We start from the raw sequence: 19,022 nt of genomic DNA on the forward strand, positions 1-19,022 counted from the left end.
ACAGCGCGGTTACCAGCGGGCAGCTGCAGCAACCCCGCTGGTAATTGCTGCAGTGGTGAGCAGCGTCGGCACGGCGCGGGCCACATGACATGAGGCAGCGGGCCGGATTCGGCCCGCAGGCCTTGTGTTTGACACATGTGCCATATAGGCTCCAACTGCTATAGGGGCTGCTGCAGCAGCCAGTTGTCTTACAGGGGGAGAGGGGGGGGAGGCTCCTGCTGCAGCCAGTTGTCTTACAGCCAGATGCAGGACAGTGGACTGGGGGATGGCTGACCTCCTGGAAAACTGAGCTGTCATTAAATATTTCTCAGTTGTAATTGTTATAAGAGATAAAAGGTTCCGAGGAAAGACGAAGATGAAGGGAGGAAGTGCCGGGGTATTTATTTTTATTTTCTTGTGATTTTCTGTGTTTAGTTCTCCTTTACATCCATGTTTTTGCATGAAAAGCCAAGTTTTGTTTTTAGCTTACTTTTATGTTTCCGCTCCTTTGAAAGATATTCCCTTTCTATATTTTCCTCGGATCCGCTGTTTTATGTGCGCGTCGAATGTGGCATGAGCTCCACTTTATTTAAAGACCTCAGAAGATTTATGTTCTACTAATAAGTGGGCTTGTTTTCTGCTTATCAGATCCCAGGCTGGAAGTTGCTGTAATCTTTGTTATTCTGCATACTTTGGTTTGTATGGCATTTATTTATTCATGTAGTTAATCAGCGGGTTATCGTGTGTTAACAGGAAATGAATATGAAATCATATCAGCTAGATGGCAATAGGGCATTGTATGCAAGCCAGCATATGACAAGGGCTTGTAGGGATGGACTGCCATAGCGGAGCAGAAAAACAGCCCAAAAGCTCAGATGTGAAATGTGTTCTATGCAGCACATACCTGTATATATATATTCCTATGCTGCAAGAAACCTTATAGATAATGGGGTACATTTATTACGGCGTTATGGCAGAGGTTTTGTGTATGTTGTGCAGTTTTATGGTGCAAATCAGTTCAGACAGATTTCCTAATGATTTGCACCCAAAAGAACAGATGTTCCGCTTCTTACTCCAATATCAAAAAGTGTCTGGAAAGGGGGCGGGGTTTAAGTAGAGTGATGTTTTTAGACAAGGTTAAGAATTACAACTTTTTACAAAGTTGCAAACTTCTTCCAGTAGCCGGGTGGTGTACAAAGTGACTCCGCACCCATAGACATGAGACTAATTTATGAATATTATGTGACCTTTGATACATTTGTTGCATCCTTAAACTAGAGAAGGGATGAAAGTTTGCCAAAAAATGTGTCAAAAACTCCCTTTATGATAAATTCCCCCCCCACTACTTATAATAAGCACCGTTCCTTCACTTGAATGATGAGTTGCAGTACCAGGGATAGTCACATGTACGAATGCAGCTGGGACAACCATATTGGGGGTGGAAACTTCATGAGCACACATTGATAGACAGGCAAAGAGAAGACTTGCAGAGTGATCTCCTTGGCGGGTTCAAGGCTAGGCGACTTTTATTTTTGCTATTTTAAGGGGGAGGCATCATGTAGCATCATTAGGGGCTCTTTTTCTGTATGGGGCCACTAAGGAGGCACCTTTATTATGTGGGAAGGGGCATCATACTGTGTCTCAGGCATTACTAAAAGCACTTTTTTGTGTGGGGTTGCTAAAGGAGGATCTATACTGTGGGGGGCAACACTGGAGGCACTTTTTCAGTGTGAGGCCACTAAGGGGACATCTTTATTACGTGGGGGCATCACTAGCAGCAGTTTTTCTGTAAGGAGGCGCTAAAGGAGGATCTATACTGTGGGGGGCATCACTAGAGGCACTTTTTCTGTGTGGGGCCACTAAGGTCACAATCTTATGTGGGGGCATCACTAGCAACACATTTCCTGTGAGGGGACACTAAAGAGGAATCTTTGCTGTTGGGGCATCACTGGAGGGAAGGCACTTTTTCTGTGTGGGGCCAATAAGGGGACATCTTTATTATGTGGGTTCATCATTAGCTGCACTTTTTCTGTGAGAGGTGCTAAAGGAGAATCTTTACTGTATGGGAGGCATCAGTACTGTGAGGGGGCACTAAGGAGGCATACCATGTTAAAAGCGCCAATCAGGTATTATATCTTGGTGGTGGCACTAAGAAGGCATCATACTATAGGAGGCATCATTACTGCAGGGGGCACTAAGGGGGTATCAATGCTGTGTGAAGACTTTGTGCCACACACAGAGAGCACTGTGATACTGTGTGGGTTCAAAAGGGGCACTAGTAAAATGTCGGTGGAGAAAGGCGACTGGGCGGGGTTAGAGGTGTTACTTTATCTAAAACAAAACATGCCATGGCGTGCCACGTGCACCAGAGATCTGGATTGTCTTTTAACCCTTTGCAATCCAATTTTAGATTCAGGGTTTCCTAGGGGCCTTTCTCTTTCTGCCATTATACAATGGTGCCATCTGCTGGCTAGAGCCAGTACTGCAGTATGTGACATGTCAGAGAGGCCCTGACAACAGAGCAGCTGGCAATATACCGTAAGAATACCCTGCCGGATGTCTTCCCACTTTGGAGCTGTGCAGGCTTCGATCAGAATGTTGGAAGACGTCAGACAGTGGATTGGAAAGGGTTAATGGTTGGAAGAATTGTTACTCCCTGTATTCAAATGTCCATCAATGCAAATTTTGGGGAAAACCCACCAGGAGAGTCAGTGCATCCCATAGCAGAATGTAATTTTTTCTCTGTTCTTGCGGCCCACCTTGTCATCACTCTTGGCTCAGGTCACCTCAACAAATATTTGTCTTTATTTGTGGGTCACCACTATTTGAGGACATGTTGCTTTCAGTAGTCAGAGCATGCTGGGAGTTGTAGTTCTTCAACAGCTGGATAGCCACAGGTTGAATAATTACCACACCAGGATGTATTATATAAGAGAAGTTGAATCTGCAGGTTATTTTCATAGAAAGCAGATGTTTCGGCTACATTACAAAGCGTGGATTTAGTATCCATCACCTGTGCAAACAGTCATCAAGAACTGCAGTAACGTCACACAATCGTGCAGGGTCAGCAGCCGCGGCCCCACAATAGGAAGGATAGACACCAGCCAACTGGAATTCCAGGAGGAACAACCTGGTGACATCTATTCAGGGTGAGAAATGAGTTTTTACCAGTCTGCGAAACGTGCCGATACGAGGGATTAGATCTGATATTACGGCGCGGTCCTGCCAGTGACATCACCATGCGTTGCACGTTAGAGTAACTGCGCACAATCCTCACTGGTAACAAGAATATGTCTGCGAGGGCGACCTGCTGCATGAAGCGCGTGTTACAGCAGGATGTCAATTCGTGTTGCTGCAACTACCAGTTATGGTTCAATGAACTGTGATTTGGAGGCAGTCAGTGATGGAGCTGAAGTTCCAAGGGTCTTATTCACTGGGTGGGGTTGGTCATTTGTAATACAAATTCAAAAAAAGTATCAAAAACTTTTCATTTTAGCAACATTTCAAAGGTATGAACAATTTTTCAACCTTCTTCATTTATTTTAAGTCCGCCTGCACGCAACCGGGTCGGATTCCGAAACAGACTTCAACCCTATCCCCAGCCGGTGACCCCGTGTACCTGTCTGGATTCTTCATATTCTGTAGTGTGGATATGCTGTCCGTCGCTCACATTATGCGCAGTACATATAATGCTGCACCGTCGCTAGGCGATGACGCAGATTCCACGACTTTTCCGCAATGATGATTGCGGAAGGGCTGCAGGTCGGATGGCTTCCATTCAATGAAAGCCGTCCGCATAGAATCTGCCTAAAAATAGAGTATGTTTCGATTTTTTATTTTTTATTTTTCCCCGCAAGCAGAAGATTGCAATTGATTTCCGCTCGTGGGCAGGAAAAAACACTTTTCCATAGCATGCTATGGCAGGTATTTGCTGTGGAATCCAGAGATGGATGCCAGCTCCGGATTCTGCAATGCAAATCCGTCCGTGTATTGCCGGCCTAAATGCATCAAAAATAATGTATGAATCAAAATCTCTACTTTTGCAACCATTTTTTAACGTCCCGATGCATCTAAAAGGAGAAATGAACCAAGACTGCAAGTCATCTTGATTTTAAAAATACAATCACCTGTTTTGTGCATGCAGCTGCTGTGCAGACCTGCAGACAGTAGAAGCATGAGCAGATGGAATGGAGTAACACAAGACTGCAAGATCTGACTACACAGGGTTTGTTTGAAGTCTGTTGCCATGGAGACACAAAATGGTGCAAGTTTTTTTTTGCAACCAAGACTGTTTGTAATGTTCTCTCACTTTTTATTTTTGGACACTAAAAATGGTTGCAAAAGTGTACGCATCCTTCAATGTGACATGTAACATTTTTTTAAATTAAAATGGTTAAGGAAGTTGTCTGAAAAATAAAACATCCCCTTTAACTGGGATACTGCCATTAATGCTTTCCACATATCCCGAATGGACACTTTATTCCAGACCCCCATCTAGCAGAGTATTGAACCTTCTTTGGCCTTTAGAACTGCAGCAATTCGTTGTGCTGTAGATTCCACTAGGTGATAAAATTCTTCTGCAGGAATATTGGCCCCTGCGGACAGGAAGCTTCTCTTGGTTGTTGAAAATTAGATGGAGGTGCTGACATGTTCAGACCACCTGACAGGAAGGGGTCATGGATTCATGCTGCTTGCTTCAAATTGTGAGCCTCCTGTCAGCATGGTCCAACAGAAATCTCATCTTATCTGACCAAGCAATGTTTCTCCGCTGCTCATGGATACAATTTTTGAGTTCTTTTCCCATTGGAGCCTCGCCTTTCTGTTTCTCTTCAACACAATGGTGCAGGAACTGGTCGTCTGCTGTAATAGCCCATCTGAGCTACAGAACGGCAAGTTGTGCATTTGGACATGTTGGTTGGAGCACTGATGTTCTATTCAGCTGCAGTGTGCTTGACTGAGCAGCACCTGGTTATCAGAACCATTCCTGACATCCTCCTATGACCCCTTTCGTCAATGAGTTGTTTTCACCCACAGGATCCCCCTTCGCTGCATGTTTTTTCTTGATCACAGCATGCTCTGTATATTCTGCACACCATTACACGAGAAAATGGCACCCGGTCGGCAGTCAAATCCCAGCCCCGGCTAGTACATCACCATTAACCCGGCCTCATTGAAAGTCGCTCAGATTGCTGGATTTTCCCATCTGTATGAATTCACACTGGAACTAATTCACAGAAAACCTATCATAGGGATAATTACTATACCGGAAAGTTCCAATCGTGAAAGGGCCGGGGTCTTTAATAAAGGGGCCATTCAGTGTCATATAGCATCAGTTATAGTAGTGCCACCTGCCATAGTGACCATAAAGTGATAGGAGATTGCCCATAGAAGACCACTGCTTATCCCACTTCTGTATTGGAGGGCAGCTCACCGATCACACGCTGCGGAGTAGACCTAGTTCTCTTTGGGACCGGCCAAGTGTATATTACAGCCCCGTGCTTCATGCTGCACATAAACCACTGCCATCTAGACAGTCAGACGTCTCCAATGTGAGTCTAGCCAGAGTGCTCCTGTTCATTGTACTAGTAGGGCTACAGCAGGGCTGATCATATTTAAAGGTTATGGACAGCTTTAGGAGCAGGCTTTTCACTTAAATGCATGTATTGTAGGCTGGCATTCATTTTTGCAAGCCACTGAATGACGGATGATAATTCGTTTGCTTATCATTCAGCGTTTAGTCTAGGCAGGAATAAATATCAAATAACAACTGGTCCATGTAAACAGGCAGCCATTCATATATGAACGACTACCTGTTTACTGTGAATGGAGGCGGGTGACTGGAATGATCCCCAGCCCGCTCCGCCTCCATTCTCAGGGCGACTATTGCTCCTGTGTAAAGGTACCTTTAATTTTCATCCCTTATCTCTGCTCTCCTGCACTTTTTATCAGCTAATTTATGACTTAATCAAACTTTGTTTCCAACTGATAAGAAGATTCAGGAGAGGAAGGAAACTAAGCAATCAGTTCAGTTCTTCTATTGAGACTCGGTCTGCAGTTTCTATATACAGCGATATGCAGAAGCTGCAGAGGGCAAATGGTGCAACATTTCTGAGTAAACTCTGCTGCCCAAAATGCATGCATCTAAATGAAAACTAAATTGCCCCCTAAGGTGTCCATAGCATTTAATCGGCGTGTGCTGTCCCCTTAGATGCCAGCAGATTACACACAGCATGCAGCACCCTGTGTTGGGTCTGTCCTGCAAAGAAGCAGAATTGGTTACATATCGATGAAAGTATCAATGTGGTAACTTGTGTATTATACAGTATCCTTGTACATACTCTCCTGCTGCCTCCAGTCCTCCCCCTCCACAGCTGATCCCTCATCGCAGTGTCACAGGTTCTCTCACTAATGGGTATATTATTTGACCTCGTATTATCTTGTCTTTGCACAGTTTCCAGTTTCTACAGCGTCTCTCTGATTAACGTAATGACATTTAATGTGACCCTATTCCAGACAGTCACGCGCAGATACCTGCAGACTGCGGGCCGGTCCCAGCGCTCTGCGGATATCGATTCTCTGCACTCCGGTATCTGCCATGTCCTGCTTTACTGTCTTCGTATCCCCAAACACACTGCAGACCCATTAATTAGTTAGTTACGTCCCTCCATGTCACCGGCAGCTTGGAGACATAGAAAGCAGCTCTATGGTGTGATGAAGACATCACATAACACCCCGTATCTCTGCTTACTAGAACCATGTCTGTGTGCTAGAAGGAGATAAAGGATTGGGGGCCCTTTTACACAGGGAGACTATTGGGCATGAATGATGGCGCTCAGCAATGAGCGCTGAGCGCTGTCATTGGCTGCAGCATTTTTTTGGAGATGGGTCAGGCTGACGGCAGAGCATGAGTGGTGAAAATGAACCTTTTATTATATTTAAACACTGAGGGAACAGTTTCTAATTTTTTTTTTTTTTTTTTTTTAAATCTCGAAAAACCCCTTTAAATTTGCCTTAAAACAGCTCAAAAGTACTTAGATGCACTCTTAGGTGACCTCAGAGTGTTATGCAGGGCTTTTATGGCCCTTAGGGTGCTTCACACCTGTGTTGGGGATACCGCTTTCCTGCTCAATTCCTGGAGAAGGAATGGGAAAGCGTCACGTCCGAACAGTTTCGCCTATCAACGGAAACGAGCACCGCTGGGCTGACCCCATTGACTATATTGGGGTTTGCCTGCTTTCCGGCCAGCTTCCCGGTTTCAGGGTGGAAGAAAAAGCTCTGCATGCAGCACTTTTTCTTCCAGTATTTGCAGTCGAATCTGTGACGAATCCTCTGGACGGAGGTTTGAGAGAGATGTGAAACCAGCCTGAGGCCACATTCACATGAGCATTTTTATGCGGCTATGTAGCCGCAATAAAGCGTCAGCCTAAAGTGCCGACCATGTGAAGCATTGGATTCTAATGTATTCATTCACATGAATGCTTTTCGGATGCATGAAAAAAATCATGTCGTTAAAAAGAGATTTTCCTATGTCGATCTTTCTTGCTGCGTGAAAAGATAGGTCTTGGCCTATCCTTTGCCGAAAAACACTGGAAGCTCCCATAGACTTCCATAGGAACTGAAAATAAAAGGGAGGGTAGGGAGCTTACCTGCATCCAGCGCTTGGTAAGAGGACAGCTGCCGCCATTGAAGCTATTAGAAGTCATTCCAAGGATTTCTGACGAACAAAGAATTTCCACGCTGCTGCGTATATTTCCCGTGAATGAACGAGAATACGCTAATTAGGCTCAGGACTCGATAGCAGCTATTTTCTATTGATGCGATTTTTGGCCGTGATGTGTAAAAACACATACGCTCGTGTGAATGAGGCTTTAGACAGCGTTATACACCAGTTTTTGGGGTATTGGTGAAGTTCCGGTTCCGTTTGAACTAATTCAAACTGAACCAAACTTTTTACCAAAATTCATTGAACCAACTGAATTTTTCAAAAGTTCACTGGTCACTACTAGGCAGGACAAACAAATCGTTCTTCTTGCATAGTGTCTGTAGTGACCTGCGTGAAGGTTGGGTAGAAGAGCGCCAATCTTGCTAATTGGTGCTTTTCTACTAGAGCAAACCATTTCACGTAGAAAGACCCTTAAGGTTCATTTACACAGTCCAAAAATTGTCCTGCTGTAACAAGCGCCAATTGACAAAGTGTGTTGATTGATGCTCGTTCACTGCCATTCACACACTGCAGATGACAGGCTTTATGCGGACGAATGATCATTAATACGATTGTTCGTCCCCATAGATCTGTCATCGGTCGGCTGTACATTTCCCTGTTCACTTGGGGAGATAAGCAGTCAACCAGCGAGAATTATTAGACTTGCATAAGCAAGCAGACAAGTTTGCTCAGTCGTCGGCTGATCTTTCACACATTTACACAAGCCTAAAGTTTGCCCATGTAAGTTCATCTTTAGTCTTTGCATTTCATCAGGATGTTTTCCATTTCTGGTGACCATGTGATTAGTGTTTCTCCAGAATATCCCCTCCTTTACTAAGAAGCAGGAGTCAGAGGGAGCGAAATAGACATAAGTCCCTATGGTGGTAAAAGGTGTTGTGCAATACCCAGAAGTCACACTCTCATTGACTTCAGAGACAGTAGAACATAGACATCGGACAGCACACACTAGAGACTGTATGCACAATTCCTGAAGGTTTATTAGCTATCTCCAGATGTACAGAGATGATGCAACGTTTCGGGCCGAGAGCCCTTTATCAAGCCTGAGGAGTCATGGACTGCGGCGGCTCCTTTCCCAACCGTTGTTCCCGGTCCATCACTTTCCAGGCCTGTTAAAGGATTCCCAGCCCCAAACCTGCTCTCATCCATATACATCTGGAACTTCCTAATAAACCTTCATGAATTCTGTATAAATTCTTAAGTCTGCGCTCTTCGATCCTCCCGTTCCAGAGGGGTTGGAATAATACATGATTGCAGGATTTGACTAAATTCGTGGAGGTGCATAGGCCTGCATGGGAGCTGCATACATAAGGTGGTAGGATTTTCTTTTAAGCAATCAAAACTGTTTGCAAAGTACAGGTGCCCAGAGCCATTAAAGTGTCATTGGCGCTTTATAATTAGCGAATAATTATCATAGTAATTTAAAAGCAGTTATTATATGGTGAGCCGACGGGACCAGAGATAACACAGATTCTTACGGTAAATGAATTGATTAAGTCTTTTTTTTTTTTTGATTGCCAAAAATTCTTGGGTTCTTTCCAGTAATTAGCCCGTGAGGACTCTCTTACATATCGATGCTTGTTCTTTCCAAGAAAAGCAAGACAAAATGACATGACTGCGATCCCTGACTGCGATCCCTGACTGCGATCCCTGACTGCGATCCCTGACTGCGATCCCTGACTGCGATCCACCGGGTGCTTTCCTGCATTGTCCGTGTCTTCAGCCGGACTTCCCCTGCTGCGCTACCATTGACCATTATACAGCGTGCAGAATGTTCAGGGCAAAATGGAGCTAAATTCTGTATTCTTATGATTTTCATAGTTTTAAATAACCCCTCAAGCTTTTTGTGCTTCTCCTGCATGTAAATAGATGTACTCCATTGATGCTGGGACGAGTTGTGTAAAAGTGGTTGGATAGGGTTAGAAATGGAGCTACTCTCATCCATAGGCGGTGTGTTGTATCACATTGCTTCAATCCCAGACTTAGCCTGCGGACAAAAGTGGCGCTGTTTCTGGAAGACCGCAGCCATGTTTTTTCGGCTCCTGTACACCCTTTAAAGGGGTTTTCTGAAATTTGTTAAAGTGGCAGGTGAGGGCACAAAATTATAAACTAAAGCAGATGTACCCCAAAATCCATCGCAGCTGGTCGGGTCCTCAGAACCAGGTAATTGCTCCAGCGCTCATGTGGCGTTCATTATGGCACAAGCTTCAGTGGTCACATGCTATTTATGGCAGAATTTGAAGTTGTGGGAGGAGCAGGGCCAGGGGGGCATTATTACTGTAGGGGGCACAAATTGAGATACTAGTACTATGTGGGCACTGAGAAGGGCATTGGAGATAGTGGTAGGATGGGGAGAATGTCGAGAGATAAGTCAGGGCTAGAAGTGGTAGTCATGGCGGTCTGCGTCCCAAGAAAGAAGAAAGGGGAAAGTGAGTGACTCTAATCAGAGAAAATGTCACCTGTGATCATTGGAGGTAATTGAACTGTAATTACTATCACTATGCAGAGCTGGTATCTGAATATTATATGGTGACTGCAGTATTTAGAGGTACCATATACTACCATATATAGAGTTGACTGCTGTATCTGAGATGGGGTGGGGTCCTTTACTACTCCCCTGAGTGTAGGTAAGATGAATCAGTCTGGAGTCCTGGCTTTTTAGATCACAGAGGCTTGTCTAAACTGGATACAATTGTAGCAAATTCTCAGCTGTTAAAATGTATGATGAATCGATTTTCATGATGTAAGATGAGTCTTTAAAGACTAAAAAACTCAACATTGTCCTACTCTCTCCACACAGGTGTACGGTGGGGGACACATTCCGCAGCGAGTGCCACATACTGAACAACCATCTTGCAGAACTGAGGACCACCACAGACAACAAGCTGGTACAGCTCCCCCTCCCGCTCTGACTCTCCCCTTTGTTCTCATTGCCCCCAGCCGTGTGTAATGATTCGACTTTTAATTAAAAAGCGCCGGGTTAGCTGCACATGTTGTAGTTGACAGACAAGAGCCTGGTACTGGAAGTTATACTATAATTAATCTCCTAAAATGATGCATTTCCTCTAAACGGGCATTTCATCTGAACATGAAGAAAGGTCAGAAACGATTAGTGATCATGTTTAACAAGTGTAAGGGTATATTCTAGCGGTTTTCTCATGACAAGCTGAAAATACCAGCGCCCTTTATGAACCTTCTTTTAACTCTATTTAAGAGCAGCACATACAGCTATGCTGTGAATAAGAGAGTGTAACTACAATAATACTGCTCCTATGTACAAGAAAATAGCTACTATAATACAGCCCCCTATGTACAAGAATATAACTACTATAATACTACCCCATATGTACAAGAATATAACTACTATAATACTGCCTCCTATGTACAAGAATATAACTACTCTAATACTGCCCCCTATGTACAAGAATATAACTACTATAATACTGCCCCCCCTATGTACAGGAAGATAACTACTATAATACTGCCCCCTATGTACCAGAATATAACTACTATAATACTGCCCCCTATGTACAAGAATATAACTGCTATAATACTGCCCTCTATGTACAAGAATATAACTACTATAATACTGCCTCCTATGTACAAGAATATAACTACTATAATACTGCCTCCTATGTACAAGAATATAACTACTATAATACTGCCCCCCCTATGTACAGGAATATAACTACTATAATACTGCCCCCTATATACAATAATAATAATAATCTTTATTTGTATAGCGCCAACTTATTCCGCAGCGCTTTATATACAAGAATATAACTACTATAATACTGCCCCCTATGTACCAGAATATAACTAATATAATACTGCCCCTATGTACAAGAATATAACTTCTATAATACGGCCTTTTTCTGTACAAGAATATAACTATTATAATACTGCCCCCTATGTACATGAATATAACTACTGTAATACTGCCCCCTATGTACAAGAATATAACTACTATAATACTGCTCCTATGTACAAGAATATAACTACTATAATACTGCCCCCTATGTACAAGAATATAACTATAATAATACTGCCCCCTATATACAAGAATATAACTACTATAATACTGCCCCCTATGTACAAGAATATAACTACTATAATACTGCCCCCTATATACAAGAATATAACTACTATAATACTGCCCCCTATATACAAGAATATAACTACTATAATACTACCCCCTATGTACAAGAATATAACTACTATAATACTGCTCCCTATGTACAAGAATATAACTACTATAATACTGACCCTATGTAGAAGAATATAACTACTATAATACTGCCTCCTATGTACAAGAATATAACTACTCTAATACTGCCCCCTATGTACAAGAATATAACTACTATAATACTGCCCCCCCTATGTACAGGAATATAACTACTATAATACTGCTCCCTATGTACCAGAATATAACTACTATAATACTGCCCCTATGTACAAGAATATAACTTCTATAATACGGCCTTTTTCTGTACAAGAATATAACTATTATAATACTGCCCCCTATGTACATGAATATAACTACTGTAATACTGCCCCCTATGTACAAGAATATAACTACTATAATACTGCTCCTATGTACAAGAATATAACTACTATAATACTGCCCCCTATGTACAAGAATATAACTATAATAATACTGCCCCCTATATACAAGAATATAACTACTATAATACTGCCCCCTATGTACAAGAATATAACTACTATAATACTGCCCCCTATATACAAGAATATAACTACTATAATACTGCCCCCTATATACAAGAATATAACTACTATAATACTACCCCCTATGTACAAGAATATAACTACTATAATACTGCCCCCTATGTACAAGAATATAACTACTATAATACTGACCCTATGTAGAAGAATATAACTACTATAATACTGCCTCCTATGTACAAGAATATAACTACTCTAATACTGCCCCCTATGTACAAGAATATAACTACTATAATACTGCCCCCCCTATGTACAGGAATATAACTACTATAATACTGCTCCCTATGTACCAGAATATAACTACTATAATACTGCCCCTATGTACAAGAATATAACTTCTATAATACGGCCTTTTTCTGTACAAGAATATAACTATTATAATACTGCCCCCTATGTACATGAATATAACTACTGTAATACTGCCCCCTATGTACAAGAATATAACTACTATAATACTGCCTCCTATGTACAAGAATATAACTACTCTAATACTGCCCCCTATGTACAAGAATATAACTACTATAATACTGCCCCCCCTATGTACAGGAATATAACTACTATAATACTGCCCCCTATGTACCAGAATATAACTACTATAATACTGCCCCCTATGTACAAGAATATAACTACTATAATACTGCACCCCCTATGTACAGGAATATAACTACTATAATACTGCCCCCTATATACAATAATAATAATAATCTTTATTTGTATAGCGCCAACTTATTCCGCAGCGCTTTATATACAAGAATATAACTACTATAATACTGCCCCCTATGTACAAGAATATAACTACTATAATACTACCTCCTATGTACCAGAATATAACTACTATAATACTGCCCCTATGTACAAGAATATAACTTCTATAATACGGCCTTTTTCTGTACAAGAATATAACTATTATAATACTGCCCCCTATGTACATGAATATAACTACTGTAATACTGCCCCCTATGTACAAGAATATAACTACTATAATACTGCTCCTATGTACAAGAATATAACTACTATAATACTGCCCCCTATGTACAAGAATATAACTATAATAATACTGCCCCCTATATACAAGAATATAACTACTATAATACTGCCCCCTATGTACAAGAATATAACTACTATAATACTGCCCCCTATATACAAGAATATAACTACTATAATACTGCCCCCTATATACAAGAATATAACTACTATAATACTGCCCCCTATATACAAGAATATAACTACTATAATACTACCCCCTATGTACAAGAATATAACTACTATAATACTACCCCCTATGTACAAGAATATAACTACTATAAGACTGCCCCCTATATACAAGAATAGAACTACTATAATACTGCCCCCTATGTACAAGAATATAACTACTATAATACTATCCTTCTGTACAAGAATATAACTAGTATAATACTGACTCCTATGTACAAGAATATAACTAGTATAATACTGCTCCCTATGTACCAGAATATAACTACTATAATACTGCCCCTATGTACAAGAATATAACTTCTATAATACGGCCTTTTTCTGTACAAGAATATAACTATTATAATACTGCCCCCTATGTACATGAATATAACTACTGTAATACTGCCCCCTATGTACAAGAATATAACTACTATAATACTGCTCCTATGTACAAGAATATAACTACTATAATACTGCCCCCTATGTACAAGAATATAACTATAATAATACTGCCCCCTATATACAAGAATATAACTACTATAATACTGCCCCCTATGTACAAGAATATAACTACTATAATACTGCCCCCTATGTACAAGAATATAACTACTATAATACTGCCCCCTATATACAAGAATATAACTACTATAATACTGCCCCCTATATACAAGAATATAACTACTATAATACTACCCCCTATGTACAAGAATATAACTACTATAATACTGCCCCCTATGTACAAGAATATAACTACTATAATACTGACCCTATGTAGAAGAATATAACTACTATAATACTGCCTCCTATGTACAAGAATATAACTACTCTAATACTGCCCCCTATGTACAAGAATATAACTACTATAATACTGCCCCCCCTATGTACAGGAATATAACTACTATAATACTGCCCCCTATGTACCAGAATATAACTACTATAATACTGCCCCCTATGTACAAGAATATAACTACTATAATACTGCACCCCCTATGTACAGGAATATAACTACTATAATACTGCCCCCTATATACAATAATAATAATAATCTTTATTTGTATAGCGCCAACTTATTCCGCAGCGCTTTATATACAAGAATATAACTACTATAATACTGCCCCCTATGTACAAGAATATAACTACTATAATACTACCTCCTATGTACCAGAATATAACTACTATAATACTGCCCCTATGTACAAGAATATAACTTCTATAATACGGCCTTTTTCTGTACAAGAATATAACTATTATAATACTGCCCCCTATGTACATGAATATAACTACTGTAATACTGCCCCCTATGTACAAGAATATAACTACTATAATACTGCTCCTATGTACAAGAATATAACTACTATAATACTGCCCCCTATGTACAAGAATATAACTATAATAATACTGCCCCCTATATACAAGAATATAACTACTATAATACTGCCCCCTATGTACAAGAATATAACTACTATAATACTGCCCCCTATATACAAGAATATAACTACTATAATACTGCCCCCTATATACAAGAATATAACTACTATAATACTGCCCCCTATATACAAGAATATAACTACTATAATACTACCCCCTATGTACAAGAATATAACTACTATAATACTACCCCCTATGTACAAGAATATAACTACTATAAGACTGCCCCCTATATACAAGAATAGAACTACTATAATACTGCCCCCTATGTACAAGAGTATAACTACTATAATACTATCCTTCTGTACAAGAATATAACTAGTATAATACTGACTCCTATGTACAAGAATATAACTAGTATAATACTGCTCCCTATGTACAGGAATATAACTACTATAATACTGCCTCCTATGAACAAGAATATAACTACTATAATACTGCCCCCTATGTACAAGAATATAACTAATATAATACTACCCTCTATGTACAAGAATATAACTAATATAATACTACCCTCTATGTACAAGAATATAACTACTATAATGCTGCCCCCTATGTACAGGAATATAACTACTATAATACTGCCCCCTATGTACAAGAATATAACTACTATAATACTGCTCCCTATGTACAGGAATATAACTACTATAATACTGCCTCCTATGTACAAGAATATAACTACTATAATACTGCTCCCTATGTACAGGAATATAACTACTATAATACTGCCCCCATGTACAAGAATATAACTAATATAATACTACCCTCTATGTACAAGAATATAACTACTATAATACTGCCCCCTATGTACAAGAATATAACTACTATAATACTGTCCCCTATGTACAAGAATATAACTACTATAATACTGCCTCCTATGTACAAGAATATAACTACTATAATACTGCCTCCTATGTACAAGAATATAACTACTATAATACTGCTTCTATGTACAAGAATATAACTACTATAATACTGCCCCCTATGTACAAGAATATAACTACTATAATACTGCCTCCTATGTACAAGAATATAACTACTATAATACTACTCCTATGTACAAGAATATAACTACTATAATACTGCCTCCTATGTACAAGAATATAACTACTATAATACTGCCTCCTATGTACAAGAATATAACTACTATAATACTGCCCCCTATGTACAAGAATATAACTACTATAATACTGCCCCCTATGTACAAGAATATAACTACTATAATACTGCCTCCTATGTACAAGAATATAACTACTATAATACTACTCCTATGTACAAGAATATAACTACTATAATACTGCCCCCTATGTACAAGAATATAACTACTATAATACTGCCTCCTATGTTCAAGAATATAACTACTATAATATTGCCTCCTATGTACAAGAATATAACTACTATAATACTGCCTCCTATGTACAAGAATATAACTACTATAATACTACCCACTATGTACAAGAATATAACTACTATAATACTGCCCCCTATGTACAAGAATATAACTACTATAATACTACCCACTATGTACAAGAATATAACTACCATAATACTGCTCCTATGTACAAGAATATAACTACTATAATACTGCCCCCTATTTTCAAGAATATAACTACTATAATACTACCCACTATGTACAAGAATATAACTACCATAATACTGCTCCTATGTACAAGAATATAACTACTATAATACTACACCCTAATGTACAAGGAATATAACTACTATAATAGTGCTCCTATGTACAAGAATAGAACTACTATAATACTACCTCCTATGTACAAGAATATAACTACTATAATACTGCCCCCTATGTACAAGAATATAACTACTATAATACTGCCCCCATGTACATGAATATAACTGCTATAATACTTCCCTCTATGTACAAGAATATAACTACTATAATACTGCCCCGCCATGTACAAGAATATAACTACTATAATACTGCCCCTATATACAAGAATATAACTACTATAATACTACACCCTATGTACAAAAGTATAACTATTAGAATACTGCCCCCTATGTACAAAAATATAACTACTATAATACTGCCTCCTATGTACAAGAATATAACTACTATAATACTGCCCCCTATGTACAAGAATATAACTACTATAATACTGCCCCCTATGTACAAGTATATAACTACTATAATACTGCCCCCTATGTACAAGTATATAACTACTATAATACTGCCCCCTATGTACAAGAATATAACTACTATAATACTGCCTCCTATGTACAAGAATATAACTACTATAATACTGCCTCCTATGTACAAGAATATAACTACTATAATACTGCCCCCTATGTACAAGAATATAACTACTATAATACTGCCCCCTATGTACAAGAATATAACTACTATAATACTGCCCCCTATGTACAAGAATATAACTACTATAATACTGCCCTCCATGTACAAGACTATAACTACTATAATACTGCCTCCTATGTACAAGAATATAACTACTATAATACTGCCTCCTATGTACAAGAATATAACTACTATAATACTGCCCCCTATGTACAAAAATATAACTACTATAATACTGCCTCCTATGTACAAGAATATAACTACTATAATACTGCCCCCTATGTACAAGAATATAACTACTATAATACTGCCCCCTATGTACAAGAATATAACTACTATAATACTACCCCCTATGTACAAGAATATAACTACTATAATACTGCCCTCCATGTACAAGACTATAACTACTATAATACTGCCTCCTATGTACAAGAATATAACTACTATAATACTGCCTCCTATGTACAAGAATATAACTACTATAATACTGCCCCCTATGTACAAAAATATAACTACTATAATACTGCCTCCTATGTACAAGAATATAACTACTATAATACTGCCCCCTATGTACAAGAATATAACTACTATAATACTGCCCCTATGTACAAGAATATAACTACTATAATACTGCCCCCTATGTACAAGAATATAACTACTATAATACTGCCCTCCATGTACAAGACTATAACTACTATAATACTGCCTCCTATGTACAAGACTATAACTACTATAATACTGCCTCCTATGTACAAGAATATAACTACTATAATACTGCCTCCTATGTACAAGAATATAACTACTATAATACTGCCTCCTATGTACAAGAATATAACTACTATAATACTACTTTCTATGTACAAGAATATAACTACTATAATACTGCCCCCTATGTACAAGAATATAACTAATATAATAATGCCCCCTATGTACAAGTATATAACTACTATAATACTGCCCCCTATGTACAAGAATATAACTACAATAATACTGCCTCCTATGTATAAGAATATAACTACTATAATACTGCCTCCTATGTACAAGAATATAACTACTATAATACTGCCCCCTATGTACAAGAATATAACTACTATAATACTGACCCCTATGTACAAGAATATAACTACTATAATACTGTCCTCCTATGTATAAGAATATAACTACTATAATACTGCCTCCTATGTACAAGAATATAACTACTATAATACTGCCCCCTATGTAAAAGAATATATCTACTATAATACTGCCCCTATGTACAAGAATATAACTACTATAATACTGCCCCCTATGTACAAGAATATAACTACTATAATACTGCCTCCTATGTACAAGAATATAACTGCTATAATGCTGCCCCCTATGTACAACAATATAACTACTATAATACTGCCCCCTATGTACAACAATATAACTACTATAATACTCCGGATGAAATTATGGATTTGGAGGAATTTTCTACTAAGTACTAATTATTTCTCTGTTCTCTGAGTTCATAAGATTACCGACAATCTTTCTATAAATAACCTTTCATGCTGAGGTCCTCATTACACTCATAACGAGACAGAAGTGCCGTCATCTCCTGAGAGACTATTTAATTAATACCGAGGGTGAGAATTGCCATGTAATACTCTTTCTATG

General features: G+C 39.1%; 1 protein-coding gene across 4 annotated transcripts in view; it reads left to right on the plus strand.

Moving 5' to 3' along the window:
* KANK4 (KN motif and ankyrin repeat domains 4) overlaps positions 1-19,022 on the plus strand; it is a 135,645-nt gene that overhangs the window by 72,840 nt on the left and 43,783 nt on the right. For all 4 annotated transcript variants that reach the window (XM_066597724.1, XM_066597723.1, XM_066597725.1 and 1 more), the window contains exon 6: positions 10,500-10,587. In XM_066597724.1, coding sequence (XP_066453821.1) covers positions 10,500-10,587 — 88 coding nt within the window. The remainder of the gene's footprint in view (positions 1-10,499; positions 10,588-19,022) is intronic.

Source organism: Eleutherodactylus coqui, chromosome 3 (genome assembly GCF_035609145.1).
Source record: "Eleutherodactylus coqui strain aEleCoq1 chromosome 3, aEleCoq1.hap1, whole genome shotgun sequence".
Classification (NCBI taxonomy): Eukaryota; Metazoa; Chordata; class Amphibia; order Anura; family Eleutherodactylidae; genus Eleutherodactylus; species Eleutherodactylus coqui.